This window comes from Mustelus asterias, chromosome 30 (genome assembly GCF_964213995.1).
Source record: "Mustelus asterias chromosome 30, sMusAst1.hap1.1, whole genome shotgun sequence".
Classification (NCBI taxonomy): Eukaryota; Metazoa; Chordata; class Chondrichthyes; order Carcharhiniformes; family Triakidae; genus Mustelus; species Mustelus asterias.
This window is the reverse complement of record NC_135830.1, coordinates 6,275,280-6,290,847: the sequence shown is the minus strand read 5'-3', so window position 1 is coordinate 6,290,847 and position 15,568 is coordinate 6,275,280. Positions and strand designations below refer to the sequence as shown.

Sequence of the window (15,568 nt, the reverse complement as noted above, 5' to 3'; positions counted from 1 at the left end):
CTTTGAGGCCGCGACAATGGCTGAGGGGCCGACAACCCCAGCCATTGCCTTGACGCAGGCCTCGATAGACATGTCGGGGTGGGCGTAGCACTTAACCCCGAGCTGTCTCGTTATCAGAGAGAATGGCGGCAGGGCCTTGGGAGCGGCGGGGGCTCTGGCAGCCGCCACGCCTGCATAGGTGGGCCGAGAAGGCTCTGCCACCGGCGACGCTGGCGATGTCGCCATCCTTTCAAGGGAGTGCTACACCCACCCCGAGACTGCCCAGATGTACGGCAGGGTGTATAAGAGGAGGGAAAAATAAGGGAGGGTGGGGTAGGTGGATGGGGGTCTAGGTGCTCTCTCCCTGGAGTGAGAGGAGGTCAGAGGAGCAGGAGGAAGACTAGCAACAAGGCACGGAGGGGGGCCGGTGCCCCAGTCAGGAGGGGAGGGGGTGCCGGTGTTGGGGTCAGCAGCAGTGGGTGGGGGACTTGGGTCTTGGGGCGCTGTTGGGCGCAAACAGTTCAAGTCTGTGTTATCTTCACCCCCGCCGCCCCCCCCCCCCCCCCCCCCCACTGCAGATGGAAAAATTAGACAGTCTGAAATGACTTTGCCCCCCCCTCCTCTCCAGTCACTCCTCGTCCTCTCTTCCTCCCTCCCTCCGGGGAGAGCACACCCTCCAGAGGCAGGCAGGCCAGGCGGCAGGCAGGCAGGCAACCGTTCACCTCCCACCTTCCTTCCCCCTTCCCTTCCTCCCTGCAGGAAGCCAAAAACCTGTGAACAAACTGTGGTGGAAAAAGAAAGTGTGTTACTCACAGATGTATCAGAGAAACAAGTCCAAGTTTCTGCCCGGTTCTGACCCGGGGACTTCTGCGTTTCAGGCGAACGTGAAGCCACTTCACTACAGAAACAAACTCCGATGTTTGAGACAGGAGGAGGTTTGAGTCTGTCTGAAGATCAATCTTCATTCACACAAAGCCCACGCTCTGATTGGCTGGAGGACCAGAGTCCTTCCGGTCCTCCAACTCTTCCCATTGGTCAACACCTCAGCATGAAGATCAGAGGGTGGGCTCTCCCCTGCACATGCACAGCTTCCTCTCTCCCCCGCACATGCGCAGCTTCCCTTCCCCCGCACATTTACAGTCCCGGGCCGGGGGGAGGGGGAGATCACCGAGCGGCTTCTCGCTCTGTCCGGAGCCGTCAGCCGGTTGCCTGGAAATCTTGGCTCGAGGAGGTGCAGGGGGAGGGGAACAATGGGTGGGGGCGGGGCTCCCGGGTCCACGCGCCCAGGCCTGCGGACTGGAACCCGGAGACATCACCGCGGAGCAGAGTGATTCCTATTGGCTGATTCAGGCAGGACTCCATTGTGCCGTCACAATGCAGATGTTGTCCAATGAGCTTCAGAGTGAAACTTCCTCCTCTGGACAACATCTGGGAGGAAATCAATGTTTCCCCCTTTCCATTTCTTTTCTCATTCTGGGGGAAATTGGGGACTTGCAGCAACTGTAGGGAATGAAGTGAATTTGGTCTGTATATTCCACACATTTTTACTCCAGTAATGTGGACATCTATCTGTCTGGCAGCCTGCATGGAAATTTTCAGCTCTCTGCGTCCAGGGCAGGAAGCAGTGAGCATGGATCTGTCAATCACACATGAGGACGGCCTCAACCGGGATCTTGAGTTCATGTCACACTATCTGTAACCCCCACGACTTGCCTGGGCTTGCAAAATCTCACTAACTGTCCTGGCTGGAGACAATACACATCTCTTTAACCTGTGCTTAACCCTCTCTCCACTCACATTGTCAGTACGTTTAAGACTTAATTACCTGTAAAGACTCACATTGCAACCATTATCTTATCTTGTAAATTGAGTTTGTGTCTTTATATGCCCTGTTTGTGAACAGAACTCTCACTCACCTGATGAAGGGGCAGCGCTCCGAAAGCCTGTGGCTTATTCTACCAAATTAACCTGTTGGATTTTAACCTGGTGTTGTGAGACTTCTTACTGTGCTTACCCCAGTCCAATGCTGGCATCTCCACCCTGAGTGGAAACAGAGAGAAGTAGGAGAGGCCGGAGGTGAGGAGAGAGATTTTATACATCTACAACTCAACAGGAACTTTGACAGAATTTCCAAACCCTGTGAACATCATCAGCTCCAAGTTCCTCTCCAACTCACACACCACCCTGACTTGTCTGACATCCAGTACTGAAAGAACAGAAATTTATTTCATATAAATACTGGGAAGACTGAACCCATTGTGTTCAGTCCCCACTACAAACTCCACTCCCTCGCCAACAACTTTATCTCTCCACCTGGCAACTGTCTGGGCTGAACCAGGCTGTTCACAACCAGGGTGAAATAGTTCATCCCAACATGAGCTTCCAGCCACATGTCCACATCATCAAGACCACCTTCATTCACAGAAGCATTAATAGTAATTAATTAATAATAATGAATAATAAAATACAGGTAGAAGGAGGCCATTCAGCCCATCGAACCTGCACCGACAACAATCCCATCCAGGCCCTATCCACGTATTTACCCTGTTAATCCCTCTGATACCAAGTGGCAATTTATCATGGCCAATCCGTCTAACCGGCACATCTTTAGACTGTGGAAGGAAACCGGAACACCCGGAGGAAACCCACACAGACAAGGGGAGAATGTAGAAACTCTGCACAGACAGCGACCCAAGGCTGGAATTGAACCCGGGTCCCTGGCCCTGTTAGGCAGCTGCACTAACCACTGTGCCACCGGGCCACATGTCAGTGTCATCACCCGACTCCAGCCCAGTCTCAGCTCATCTGGAACTCTCACCCATTCCATTGTGACGTCACACTATCGCCCATTCCATTGTGACGTCACACCCTCTCCCATTTCCATTGTGACGTCACACCCTCTCCCATTTCCATTGTGACGTCACACCCTCTCCCATTCCATTGTGACGTCCCACCCTCACCCATTCCATTGTGACGTCCCACCCTCACCCATTCCATTGTGACGTCCCACCCTCGCCCATTCCATTGTGACGTCCCACCCTCGCCCATTCCATTGTGACGTCCCACCCTCGCCCATTCCATTGTGACGTCCCACCCTCGCCCATTCCATTGTGACGTCCCACCCTCGCCCATTCCATTGTGACGTCCCACTCTCGCCCATTCCATTGTGACGTCCCACCCTCGCCCATTCCATTGTGACGTCCCACCCTCGCCCATTCCATTGTGACGTCCCACCCTCACCCATTCCATTGTGACGTCACACTATCGCCCATTCCATTGTGACGTCACACTATCGCCCATTCCATTGACGTCACACTATCGCCCATTCCATTGTGACGTCACACCCTCACCCATTCCATTGTGACATCACACCCTCACCCATTCCATTGTGACATCACACCCCCACCCATTCCATTGTGACGTCAGGGCTTCACTCTCCGATCACAATCCCTGCCGGCCTCCCACATGCAGCCTCTATGGCGGCAGTCAGCCCGGGTCTAACACGACAAGCCACCACTCCATTTGGTACAAAGGGGGGGACCGGGAAGTTCATTTCCGGGGTTTGGGTTTGAACAACATGTTTACAAAGCCTCTCCACCCACCCGCCACATTTATCATTCCCTGCACGCCGCCCTCTACCTCGTATTGATCTCGCTTCCAAATTAAAACCGACCGTCCGCGCCATTACCCGCACTGCGCATGCTTCAGGTCCCGCCCCTCATTCACTCTGATTGGTTGGAGGACCAGCCACTCCCGCTTGGTTCTCCACCCCCGCCCCCTTTTCCTATTGGTCTGGAGCTGCCGTCAATCAGTCCGTGGGCATTGTGATGTGGAGCATGCGCAGTGTCATTGCTGGCCTTGGCGCTTGTTTGTCCCGGAGAAGCGGAGTCAGCGTTAGGCGGTGGCTGGGAGGATTTGGAAACACTTTGTGGATCCGCAAACCCTTCAGAATCATTGTCAGCTCCCTGGTTTGCAGCTGCGGGGCTTCTCCCTCCCTCCCTCCCTCCCTCCCGGGAACAGGCCCAGGTTAACGGCCCCATCCTGGCTCAGCCACTGGAGGATGGTTCACATCAGAGGATGGGGGAGGGGGACAATAAATAAGAGGTTACACTTTGGCCTCAAATCAATGAGGATTCTGATCTCTGGGAAGGAAGGAAACCCTGGGAGGTGGGCGGGGAGGATTCACAAACACCCTCTGGAGGCCCCAACACCCTTGGGGCTAAGCGAGCCATTTGTGAGACAGAACAGTTCATCATGATAGCCTACCCACTTTGTGGGACAGCAAAGGCAGCACAAGAACTTATACGGATGGCCTCGACCCTAGAGAGAATTGCTAATGCGACTAAGGACGAGTTGGAGGAGGTGAGCACGGCCGTCTCTGAAACATCAGCAGTGGTCGTAGCTATTCAGACTGTGGCGTTACAGAACCGATTGGCACTCGATTATGTGCTCGCCTCCCGAGGTGGAATATAGTTGGCTCGGAATGGTGTACGTATATTCCCGATGCTTCGCAGAATATAACTCACTTAGCAGATCATAAATATATAATATATAATAAATATATAATATAAAAGCAGGGATGTCTTGATGCACCTGTACAGGGCATTGGTGAGGCCGCAGCTGGAATACTGTGTGCAGTATTGGTCCCCTTATATGAGGAAGGATATATTGGCATTGGAGGGAGTACAGAGAAGGTTCACCAGGTTGATACCGGAGATGAGGGGTTTGGATTATGAGGAGAGGCTGAGGAGATTGGGTTTGTACTCGTTGGAGTTTAGAAGGATGAGGGGGGATCTTATGGAGACTTATAAGATAATGCGGGGGCTGGATAGGGTGGAGGCGGAGAGATTCTTTCCACTTAGTAAGGAAGTTAAAACTAGAGGACACAGCCTCAAAATAAAGGGGGGTCGGTTTAAGACAGAGTTGAGGAGGAACTTCTTCTCCCAGAGGGTGGTGAATCTCTGGAATTCTCTGCCCACTGAGGTGGTGGAGGCTACCTCGCTGAATATGTTTAAAGCGCGGATGGATTCCTGAGCGGTAAGGGAATTAAGGGTTATGGGGATCAGGCGGGTAAGTGGTACTGATCCACGTCAGATCAGCCATGATCTTATTGAATGGCGGGGCAGGCTCGAGGGGCTAGATGGCCTACTCCTGCTCCTATTTCTTATGTTCTTATATTAAACACGTGGCGAAAACAATACAGGCTGAGGGGAACCAATATCACAATTATAACCTTCTGGGATGGCTGGGGCAATGGTTCGGGTCATGGGGTGCGTACCTGGTGCATGGATTGATTGTATTAATTGTATTTGTAATTACTTGCTGTGTTTGTATGGCATTATTGAACGCCTGTTGCAAAACAGTAACAGCGGGCACCAGTGTACAGGCAGAGGGGGCAGGCCCCCCGACAAAGGAGCTGGAGCTAGGCCGATTCGCCGATAACATGTGGTTCTGAATTGGTCATGGGGCCATGTGTGGACCACCTGGCACCCGACCAAAAGGGGGGAGTGAAGTCGGGAATGGGTTAATGAACTCTAATACCTACAGTGTCAAAGTGAATTCTGTGATATTTAGGGATTGTGAGAAATACTGTCAAACTCATGTTTACGTTCGGGTGTTTTCATGCACATGTATCCAAGAACAGATAAGAGCACAGCTGTTGTAAGTTTTTCTGTTCAAGAATGTGGCTAACCCACCATTTTGTATTCTTTAATTACGTATTGCTGTGTAACAGTGGAAACCTACATGTCGGCCTTCTGTGACGTATAATGATATCTTCATATATATTCATAGCCTGTACCGATATACATTATACAAGTACCTACGAATGTATATAAATTGTTGTATGCCAATTAACTTGTTTGTACGAAGACTGGAACCTTGTATGTTAGTAAGATACCCCACCTGTGCTCACAGAGAACAACAACACTCACGGCCTTGGGATAACCGTGAAGAAAACCCCAAGGCAGCAAGGTTCACAAGCAACAGCCTGGGAACCTGTGAGGCCTGGGAAACTGCGGACGTGCAAGGAAGGGTATAAATGTATGTTCTTAACCTGTATTTGCTGAGAGGTCTGCGGCCGTGTTAGGCATCGGACGGTCTCCCACAATTGTGAAAATAAACCAATGTATTTTGACCTACGAATAGACAGAGGTATCTTTATCTACAACAATAATCAACTAACATATTGAAGACTGGAAAGAGAAATCTGTTCAATTTGATGCATAAACAAAATTAATTATTTTCTAAGGTGTGGCCCAAGTCAAATTAGAGATAGCTTTGTGATAGAAACTCTCATCGGGCAGGACGGGTAAGTCCTTATTTGCTGTGAACGATGAGGGAAAGTCTTTCCAATGGTATACAGTCTCTTTGACCACAGTCACACCAGGGTCCATGGCCTGACAAGTGTTTAAATAAGGTTTAACTGTGACAATGACTGTTTTGGGTGGATACCAAGGAATCCCCTCTGAAACACTTTTTCCTGGTTATTACCATCACCCTCCTCACTAACTCCTGCTGCTCATGTATTTTCACTTTACAAATAACAATTTATCCTGGACTCTTACTGGCAATACCTATAATCACTTAGAGTTTGAATTAGTGAGCGAGTGGTTTCCTTTCTGCCGTGAGGAAGCAGTGGGTGATTTGATTTGATTGTCACATGTATTGGGATACAGTGAAAAGTATTGCTTCTTGTGCGGCTATACAGACAAAGCATACCGTTCATAGAGAAGGAAAGGAGAGAGTGCAGACTCTAGTATTACAGTCATAGCTCGGGTGTAGAGAAAGATCAACTTAATGCGAGGTAGGTCCATGCAAAAGTCTGACAGCAGCAGGGAAGAAGCTGTTCTTGAGTCGGATGGTACGTGACCTCAGACTTTTGTATCTTTTCCCGACGGAAGAAGGTGGAAGAGAGAATGTCTGGGGTGCGTGGGGTCCTTAATTGCCGAAATGTGTGAGTTTTTAAAAAGTAATTTTTCTTAATTGGGTGACGTTATTTTGATCCTCAAGTTCATTATTCAATGGCGCTGCTATTACCCAACATTCGTTGCGGATGTGAAAGTGCCCTATTCATTCCACAGGAGTCCAGTGCGCAGGCGTGGTGCTCTTTTCGGACGCATGCGCGGTATCATTTTGCTCCGAGTGTATGAGACGCGTTTTTTCAGGTGGTGAGAGTCGGTGGGGCGGAGGGAGGAATGGAGCCGGGATTCGGGGTGGGGAGGGAGCGGAGGCTTCACAAACACCCACTGTAGGCCGCAAGGCTGGAATAAGAGCCTGCGGGTCTCGGGTGTTTAGCAGAGGTGATTTTCCCGGGATCAGGCCCAGTGCCGCCGCCGCCATCTTTGTTCAGCAGGGAGCAGAGCGCATGCGTGGCTATCCCCGTGACGCAATAGATAGTGGGCGGGGTTTCAGGGTCCCAGTGACCAGGTGAGAAAATCATTGATTGTCTCCTCAGTCTGAGCACAGGGCGCGGTGACAGGCTCAGGTTCAGGGCACGGTGACGGGCCCGGGTTCAGGGCGCGGTGACAGGCTCAGGTTCAGGGCACGGTGACGGGCCCGGGTTCAGGGCGCGGTGACAGGCTCAGGTTCAGGGCACGGTGACGGGCCCGGGTTCAGGGCGCGGTGACAGGCTCAGGTTCAGGGCACGGTGACGGGCCCGGGTTCAGGGCGCGGTGACAGGCTCAGGTTCAGGGCACGGTGACGGGCCCGGGTTCAGGGCGCGGTGACAGGCTCAGGTTCAGGGCACGGTGACGGGCCCGGGTTCAGGGCGCGGTGACAGGCTCAGGTTCAGGGCACGGTGACGGGCCCGGGTTCAGGGCGCGGTGACAGGCTCAGGTTCAGGGCACGGTGACGGGCCCGGGTTCAGGGCGCGGTGACAGGCTCAGGTTCAGGGCACGGTGACGGGCCCGGGTTCAGGGCGCGGTGACAGGCTCAGGTTCAGGGCACGGTGACGGGCCCGGGTTCAGGGCGCGGTGACAGGCTCAGGTTCAGGGCACGGTGACGGGCCCGGGTTCAGGGCGCGGTGACAGGCTCAGGTTCAGGGCACGGTGACGGGCCCGGGTTCAGGGCGCGGTGACAGGCTCAGGTTCAGGGCACGGTGACGGGCCCGGGTTCAGGGCGCGGTGACAGGCTCGGGTTCAGGGCACGGTGACGGGCCCGGGTTCAGGGCGCGGTGACAGGCTCAGGTTCAGGGCACGGTGACGGGCCCGGGTTCAGGGCGCGGTGACAGGCTCGGGTTCAGGGCACGGTGACGGGCCCGGGTTCAGGGCGCGGTGACAGGCTCAGGTTCAGGGCACGGTGACGGGCCCGGGTTCAGGGCGCGGTGACAGGCTCGGGTTCAGGGCACGGTGACAGGCCCGGGTTCAGGACCCGGGTTCGGGGCCCAGGTTCAGGGCACGGTGACGGGCCCGGGTTCAGGACCCGGGTTCGGGGCCCAGGTTCAGGGCACGGTGACAGGCCCGGGTTCGGGGCCCGGGTTCAGGGCGCGGTGAAAGGCCCGGGTTCGGGACGCGGCGACAGGCTCGGGTTCAGGGCACGGTGACGGGCCCGGGTTCAGGACCCGGGTTCGGGGCCCAGGTTCAGGGCGCGGTGACGGGCCCGGGTTCAGGACGCGGCGACAGGCTCGGGTTCAGGGCACGGTGACGGGCCCGGGTTCAGGACCCGGGTTCGGGGCCCAGGTTCAGGGCGCGGTGACAGGCCCGGGTTCAGGGCACGGCGACAGGCTCGGGTTCAGGACGCGGCGACAGGCTCGGGTTCAGGGCGCGGCGACAGGCTCGGGTTCAGGGCACGGTGACGGGCCCGGGTTCAGGGCGCGGTGACAGGCTCGGGTTCAGGGCACGGTGACGGGCCCGGGTTCAGGGCGCGGTGACAGGCTCAGGTTCAGGGCACGGTGACGGGCCCGGGTTCAGGGCGCGGTGACAGGCTCAGGTTCAGGGCACGGTGACGGGCCCGGGTTCAGGGCGCGGTGACAGGCTCGGGTTCAGGGCACGGTGACGGGCCCGGGTTCAGGGCGCGGTGACAGGCTCAGGTTCAGGGCACGGTGACGGGCCCGGGTTCAGGGCGCGGTGACAGGCTCGGGTTCAGGGCACGGTGACGGGCCCGGGTTCAGGGCGCGGTGACAGGCTCGGGTTCAGGGCACGGTGACAGGCCCGGGTTCAGGACCCGGGTTCGGGGCCCAGGTTCAGGGCACGGTGACGGGCCCGGGTTCGGGGCCCGGGTTCAGGGCGCGGTGAAAGGCCCGGGTTCGGGACGCGGCGACAGGCTCGGGTTCAGGGCACGGTGACGGGCCCGGGTTCAGGACCCGGGTTCGGGGCCCAGGTTCAGGGCGCGGTGACGGGCCCGGGTTCAGGGCACGGCGACAGGCTCGGGTTCAGGACGCGGCGACAGGCTCGGGTTCAGGACGCGGCGACAGGCTCGGGTTCAGGGCACGGTGACGGGCCCGGGTTCAGGGCGCGGTGACAGGCTCGGGTTCAGGGCACGGTGACAGGCTCGGGTTCAGGGCGCGGTGACAGGCTCAGGTTCAGGGCACGGTGACGGGCCCGGGTTCAGGGCGCGGTGACAGGCTCGGGTTCAGGGCACGGTGACAGGCTCGGGTTCAGGGCGCGGTGACAGGCCCGGGTTCAGGGCACGGTGACGGGCCCGGGTTCAGGGCGCGGTGACAGGCTCAGGTTCAGGGCACGGTGACGGGCCCGGGTTCAGGGCGCGGTGACAGGCTCGGGTTCAGGGCACGGTGACAGGCTCGGGTTCAGGGCACGGTGACGGGCCCGGGTTCAGGACCCGGGTTCGGGGCCCAGGTTCAGGGCGCGGTGACAGGCCCGGGTTCAGGACGCGGCGACAGGCTCGGGTTCAGGGCGCGGCGACAGGCTCGGGTTCAGGACGCGGCGACAGGCTCGGGTTCAGGACGCGGCGACAGGCTCGGGTTCAGGGCGCGGCGACAGGCTCGGGTTCAGGGCGCGGCGACAGGCTCGGGTTCAGGGCAGGGCGACAGGCTCGGGTTCAGGGCGCGGCGACAGGCTCGGGTTCAGGGCACGGCGACAGGCTCGGGTTCAGGACGCGGCGACAGGCTCGGGTTCAGGGCGCGGCGACAGGCTCGGGTTCAGGGCGCGGCGACAGGCTCGGGTTCAGGGCACGGCGACAGGCTCGGGTTCAGGGCGCGGCGACAGGCTCGGGTTCAGGGCGCGGCGACAGGCTCGGGTTCAGGGCACGGCGACAGGCTCGGGTTCAGGGCGCGGCGACAGGCTCAGGTTCAGGGCGCGGCGACAGGCTCAGGTTCAGGGCGCGGTGACAGGCCCGGGTTCAGGGCACGGTGACGGGCCCGGGTTCAGGGCGCGGTGACAGGCTCAGGTTCAGGGCGCGGCGACAGGCTCAGGTTCAGGGCGCGGTGACAGGCCCGGGTTCAGGACGCGGTGACAGGCCCGGGTTCAGGACGCGGTGACAGGCTCGGGTTCAGGGCGCGGCGACAGGCTCGGGTTCAGGGCGCGGTGACAGGCTCGGGTTCAGGGTGCGGTGACAGGCCCGGGTTCAGGGCACGGCGACAGGCTCGGGTTCAGGGCGCAGCGACAGGCTCGGGTTCAGGGCGCGGTGACAGGCCCGGGTTCAGGGTGCGGTGACAGGCCCGGGTTCAGGGCACGGCGACAGGCTCGGGTTCAGGGCGCAGCGACAGGCTCGGGTTCAGGACGCGGCGACAGGCTCGGGTTCAGGACGTGGCGACAGGCTCGGGTTCAGGGCACGGCGACAGGCTCGGGTTCAGGGCGCGACGACAGGCTCGGGTTCAGGGCACGGTGACAGGCTCGGGTTCAGGACGCGGCGACAGGCTCGGGTTCAGGACGCGGCGACAGGCTCGGGTTCAGGGCGCGACGACAGGCTCGGGTTCAGGGCACGGTGATGGGCCCAGGTTCGGGGCTCGGGTTCAGGGCGCGGTAACAGGCCCGGGTTCAGGGCGCGGCGAAAGGCTCAGGTTCAGGGCGCGGTAACAGGCCCAGGTTCAGGGCGCGGCGACAGGCTCAGGTTCAGGGCGCGGTGATGGGCCCGGGTTCAGGGCGCGGTGATGGGCCCGGGTTCAGGGCGCGGTGACAGGCCCGGGTTCAGGGCGCGGCGACAGGCCCGGGTTCAGGGCGCGGCGACAGGCCCGGGTTCGGGGCACGGTGACAGGCCCGGGTTCAGGGCGCGGCGACAGGCCCGGGTTCGGGGCACGGTGACAGGCCTGGGTTCAGGGCGCGGCGACAGGCCCGGGTTCAGGGCGCGGTGACAGGCCTGGGTTCAGGGCGCGGCGACAGGCCCGGGTTCAGGGCGCGGCGACAGGCCCGGGTTCGGGGCACGGTGACAGGCTCGGGTTCAGGGCGCGGTGACAGGCTCGGGTTCAGGGCGCGGCGACAGGCCCGGGTTCGGGGCACGGTGACAGGCTCGGGTTCAGGGCGCAGTGATGGGCCTGGGTTCAGGGCGCGGCAACAGGCTCAGGTTCAGGGCGCGGTGATGGGCCCGGGTTCGGGGCCTGGGTTCAGGGCGCGGTGACAGGCCCAGGTTCAGGGCGCGGTGACAGGCCCGGGTTCAGGGCGCGGCGACAGGCTTGGGTTCAGGGCGCGGCGACAGGCTCGGGTTCAGGGCACAGTAATGGGCCTGGGTTCGGGGCCTGGGTTCAGGGTGCGGTGACAGGCCCGGGTTCAGGGCACGGCGACGGGCCCGGGCTCAGGACGTGGCGACGGGTCTGGGCTCAGGGTCACCATCTGCTCATGGCCACGTATCCCTCCATCAGAGGAACATCAGAATTAGGATCAGGAAGAGGCCATTTGGTCCATCAATAATACTTTCAATTCAACAAGATCATGGCTTGTGTGCACACAACTTTCCTGACCCTGCCCTGCATACCCACACCACTGGTAACCCTTGGCTCCCGTGTGGGTTAAAAATATGCTTCACCCAGCCTTGAGTCCATTCATAGAATCCCTACAGTGCAGAAGGAGGCTATTCAGCCCATCAAGTCTGCACCGACTTTGTGACAGAGTGTCTTACCCAGGCCCTCTCCCCCACCCCAACTCTCCTCCTCCCATTGAGGTTACATTCTAGATCGGGTGGCACAGTGGTTAGCACTGCTGCCTCACAGCGCTAGGGACCTGGGTTTGAATCCTGGCTTTGGTCACTTTCTGCATGGAGTCTGCACATTCTCCCCATGTCTGCGTGGGTTTCCTCTGGGTTCTCTGGTTTCCTCCCACAGTCCGAAAGACATGCTGGTTAGGTGCATTGGCCATGCTAAATTTTCCTTCAGTGTACCTGAACAGGCGCCGGGTGTGGCAACTAGGGGATTTTCACAGTAACTTCATTGCAGTGTTAATGTAAGCCTACTTGTGACACAAATGAATAAACTTTAAAACTTTAGACCAAGTGGCGGGTTTCCTTCCGTGAAGGACATGAGTGAATCAGTTGGGTTATGACAACGCACCAGTTTTAATGGTCACTGTTTCCTAGTGCTGGCCTCAATTTCATGACCTGTGTTTGTGTTTTTGTGGATTCTCTCTCATTCCCTTTTTTTTCTATTTTAAATCAATTTCACAGGGGATTAGAACAGGAGGATTTGCAGTCACGAAGCTCACTGTGAGCATTACATCAAGATCTGACAGTCGCTCATTTTAACCAGAATATCATTGGATTTTGAAGTTGGAAGGAAAAAGCACCATTCACAGTGGGGAGAATCTGTGCATATGTTCTGTGTGTGGACGAGGCTTCAACCAATCATCTGACCTGTTAGAACATAAATGCAGTCACAACAAGGAAAAATCATGGAAATGTGGGGACTGTGAGAAGGGATTCAATTACCAATCTAAGCTGGAGACTCATCGACGCATTCACACTCGGGAGAGGCCATTCACCTGCCGTGTGTGTGGGAAAGGATTCACTCAGTCATCAACGCTGCGGACACACCAGCGAGTTCACACTGGGGAGAGACCGTTCACCTGCTCTCAGTGTGGAAAAGCATTCATTAATTCTACCAATCTGTTGACACATCGGCGATTTCACACTGGGGAGTGGATCTTCACCTGCTCTGTGTGTGGGAAGGGATTCACTCGGTCATCCGACCTGCTAACACACCAGCGAATTCACACTGGGGAGAGGCCGTTCATCTGCTCTGATTGTCGGAAGGGATTCACTCTGTCATCTGACCTATTGACACACCAGCGAATTCACACTGGGGAGAGGCCTTTTACCTGCTCCATGTGCGGGAAGGGATTCACTCGGTCATCCCACCTACAGAGGCACCAGCAAGTTCACACTGATGAGAGACCTTTTAAATGCTCGGACTGTGGGCAGTGCTTTAAAAGTTCCTGGGACCTGGGGTCCCATCGCCGTACTCACACTGACGAGAGACCGTTCAGATGCTCTCACTGCGGGACTGGGTTCAGGCGATCATCTGACCTCATTACACACCAGCGCAGTCACACTGGGGAAAGGCCGTTCACCTGCTCCAAGTGTGGGAAGAGATTCACTCAGTCATCCAACCTGTTGAGACACCAACGAGCTCACACTGGGGAGAGACCATTCACTTTGTCCATGTTTGGGAACGGATTCACTCAACAGCCACCCTCCTAAAGTAGAAAAAAGTAAAGTTTATTCGTCACAAGTTAGCTTACATTAACACTGCAATGAAGTTATTGTGAAAATCCCCTAGTTGCCACACTCCGGTGCCTGCTCGGGTCAATGCACCTAACCAGCACGTCTTTCAGAATGTGGGAGGAAACCAGAGCACCCGGAGGAAACCCACGCAGACACGGGGAGAACGTGCAAACGCCACACAGACAGTGACCCAAACCAGGAATTGAACCCAGGTCCCTGGCGTTTTGAGGCAGCAGTGCTAACCACTGTGCTATCGTGCCACCCCGACAAAACAGCAGCTTCTCACTGGGGAGAGACCATTCAGCTGCCCCGAATGACAGATGGGATTCACTTAGTGTCATTTCAGCAGAAAGGACACTGAGTTCCCACTGGAGAAACCTTTGAAATGATCTACAAGCGACGTATTCTGACCAATGAGAGACTTCTCAGACTAGGTTTAGGAAATTGAAAATAAATGTCAAATAAATCAACTATGTATTAAATACAATGCCAACTCTTCAATATCTCTGAAACAAGTTAGTTTCTTTTGAAGGGCTCTCCCTCGCCCCTGTCTCCTCCATCCTCACCTCCAACAAGTGTGAGGAGCTCATGGAGCTTCTTCGTTACTAAGATTGAGACAATCTGATCAGATTCCTCTGCTGTTTCCCTCCCTTCCGCTAGACCACTGGATCAAGTTCCCAGTTTCCCTAACCCTGAATCCACATCTCTGAACCTGCAGTCAATCGGCTCTGAGGAAGGGTCATCTAGACTCAAAACGTTGGCTTGCCACAGATGCTGTCAGACCTGCTGAGATTTTCCAGCATTTTCTGTTTTTGTTTGAAATTCCAGCATCCGCAGTATTTTGCTTTTATCTATCTGGGCGGGTTGTGTGGGTGGCTGGCGGAGGGAGCTGCTTTCTTTGTTGGAGATTGTGGGAAGAAGCCGGAAGCAGCAGATCACCGTTCAGCTGCTCACAGTGTGGGAAGAGTTTCAGGACATAACCCCACCTTCAGACACGGGGATGGCACAGTGGCACAGTAGGTTAACACTGCTGCCTCACAACGCCAGGGACCCAGGTTCGATTCCCGGCTTGGGTCATTGTCTGTGTGGAGTTTGCATGTTCTCCCCGTGTCTGCGTGAGTTTCCTCTGGGTGCTCCAGTTTCCTCCCACATTCTGAAAGATGCGCTGTTTAGGTGCATTGACCCGAACAGGCGCTGGACTGTTGCGACTAGGGGAATTACACAGTAACTTCATTGCAGTGTTAATGTAAGCCTTACTTGTGACTAATAAATGAATTTTAAAAAACACCAGCGTGTTCACACTGACGAGAGACCTTTTAAACGTCCAGAGTGTGGGAAGTGCTTTAAAAGTTCTGGGGAACTGCAGTAACATCAACGTGTTCACACTGAGGAGAGACCATTCAGGTGCTCTCACAGTAAGACTGGATTCAAGCGATCATCTCATCTCACTGGACACCAGCGAGTTCACACTCGGGAGAGACCGTTCAGCTGCTCCGAGTGGGGGAAGAGATTCACTCGATCCTCCAACCTGCTGACCCACCAATAAATTCACACTGGGGAGAGACCATTCACCTGTTCCCAGTGTGGAAGTGGATTCTCTCACCTACCCCATCTGGTGACACAGCAGCGAGTTCACAGTGATTACAGAAGTTATATTTTGCAGGTATTGGTGCTGTTAATCCCATCCAGGACTGAAACATGTTCATTCTGACAGTTGAAGCTGATCTCTAATGTCAGTTACCCATGTTAGACTGAGCATGTACCCCACCGCATCTCTCAAACAATAGATCGTCATGTCTGCAAACCTCATTTTAAATTTATATCATTTAGAAACCGTGTTGAAATAAAGATGAACAATAAACAGATCACAGTCCAATCTTGCAGCTCTAGGATGAGACTGTGTTAGCTCTGAATGTTGGTAATCACATGTTGTTTTGAGCTGTTTGACAGGTTGTTCAAAGTTATTAACTTGTCAGATATTGAA

At 56.3% G+C, this 15,568-nt stretch overlaps 1 protein-coding gene across 1 annotated transcript in view; it reads left to right on the top strand.

Moving 5' to 3' along the window:
* Positions 1 to 4,287: 4,287 nt before the first annotated feature.
* LOC144480719 (uncharacterized) overlaps positions 4,288 to 15,568 on the top strand; it is a 38,144-nt gene continuing 26,863 nt past the window's right edge. Inside the window, exons 1-3 of the mRNA XM_078200310.1 lie at positions 4,288 to 4,441; positions 12,611 to 12,945; positions 13,198 to 13,554. Of these exons, the coding sequence (XP_078056436.1) occupies positions 4,288 to 4,441; positions 12,611 to 12,945; positions 13,198 to 13,554 (846 nt within the window). The remainder of the gene's footprint in view (positions 4,442 to 12,610; positions 12,946 to 13,197; positions 13,555 to 15,568) is intronic.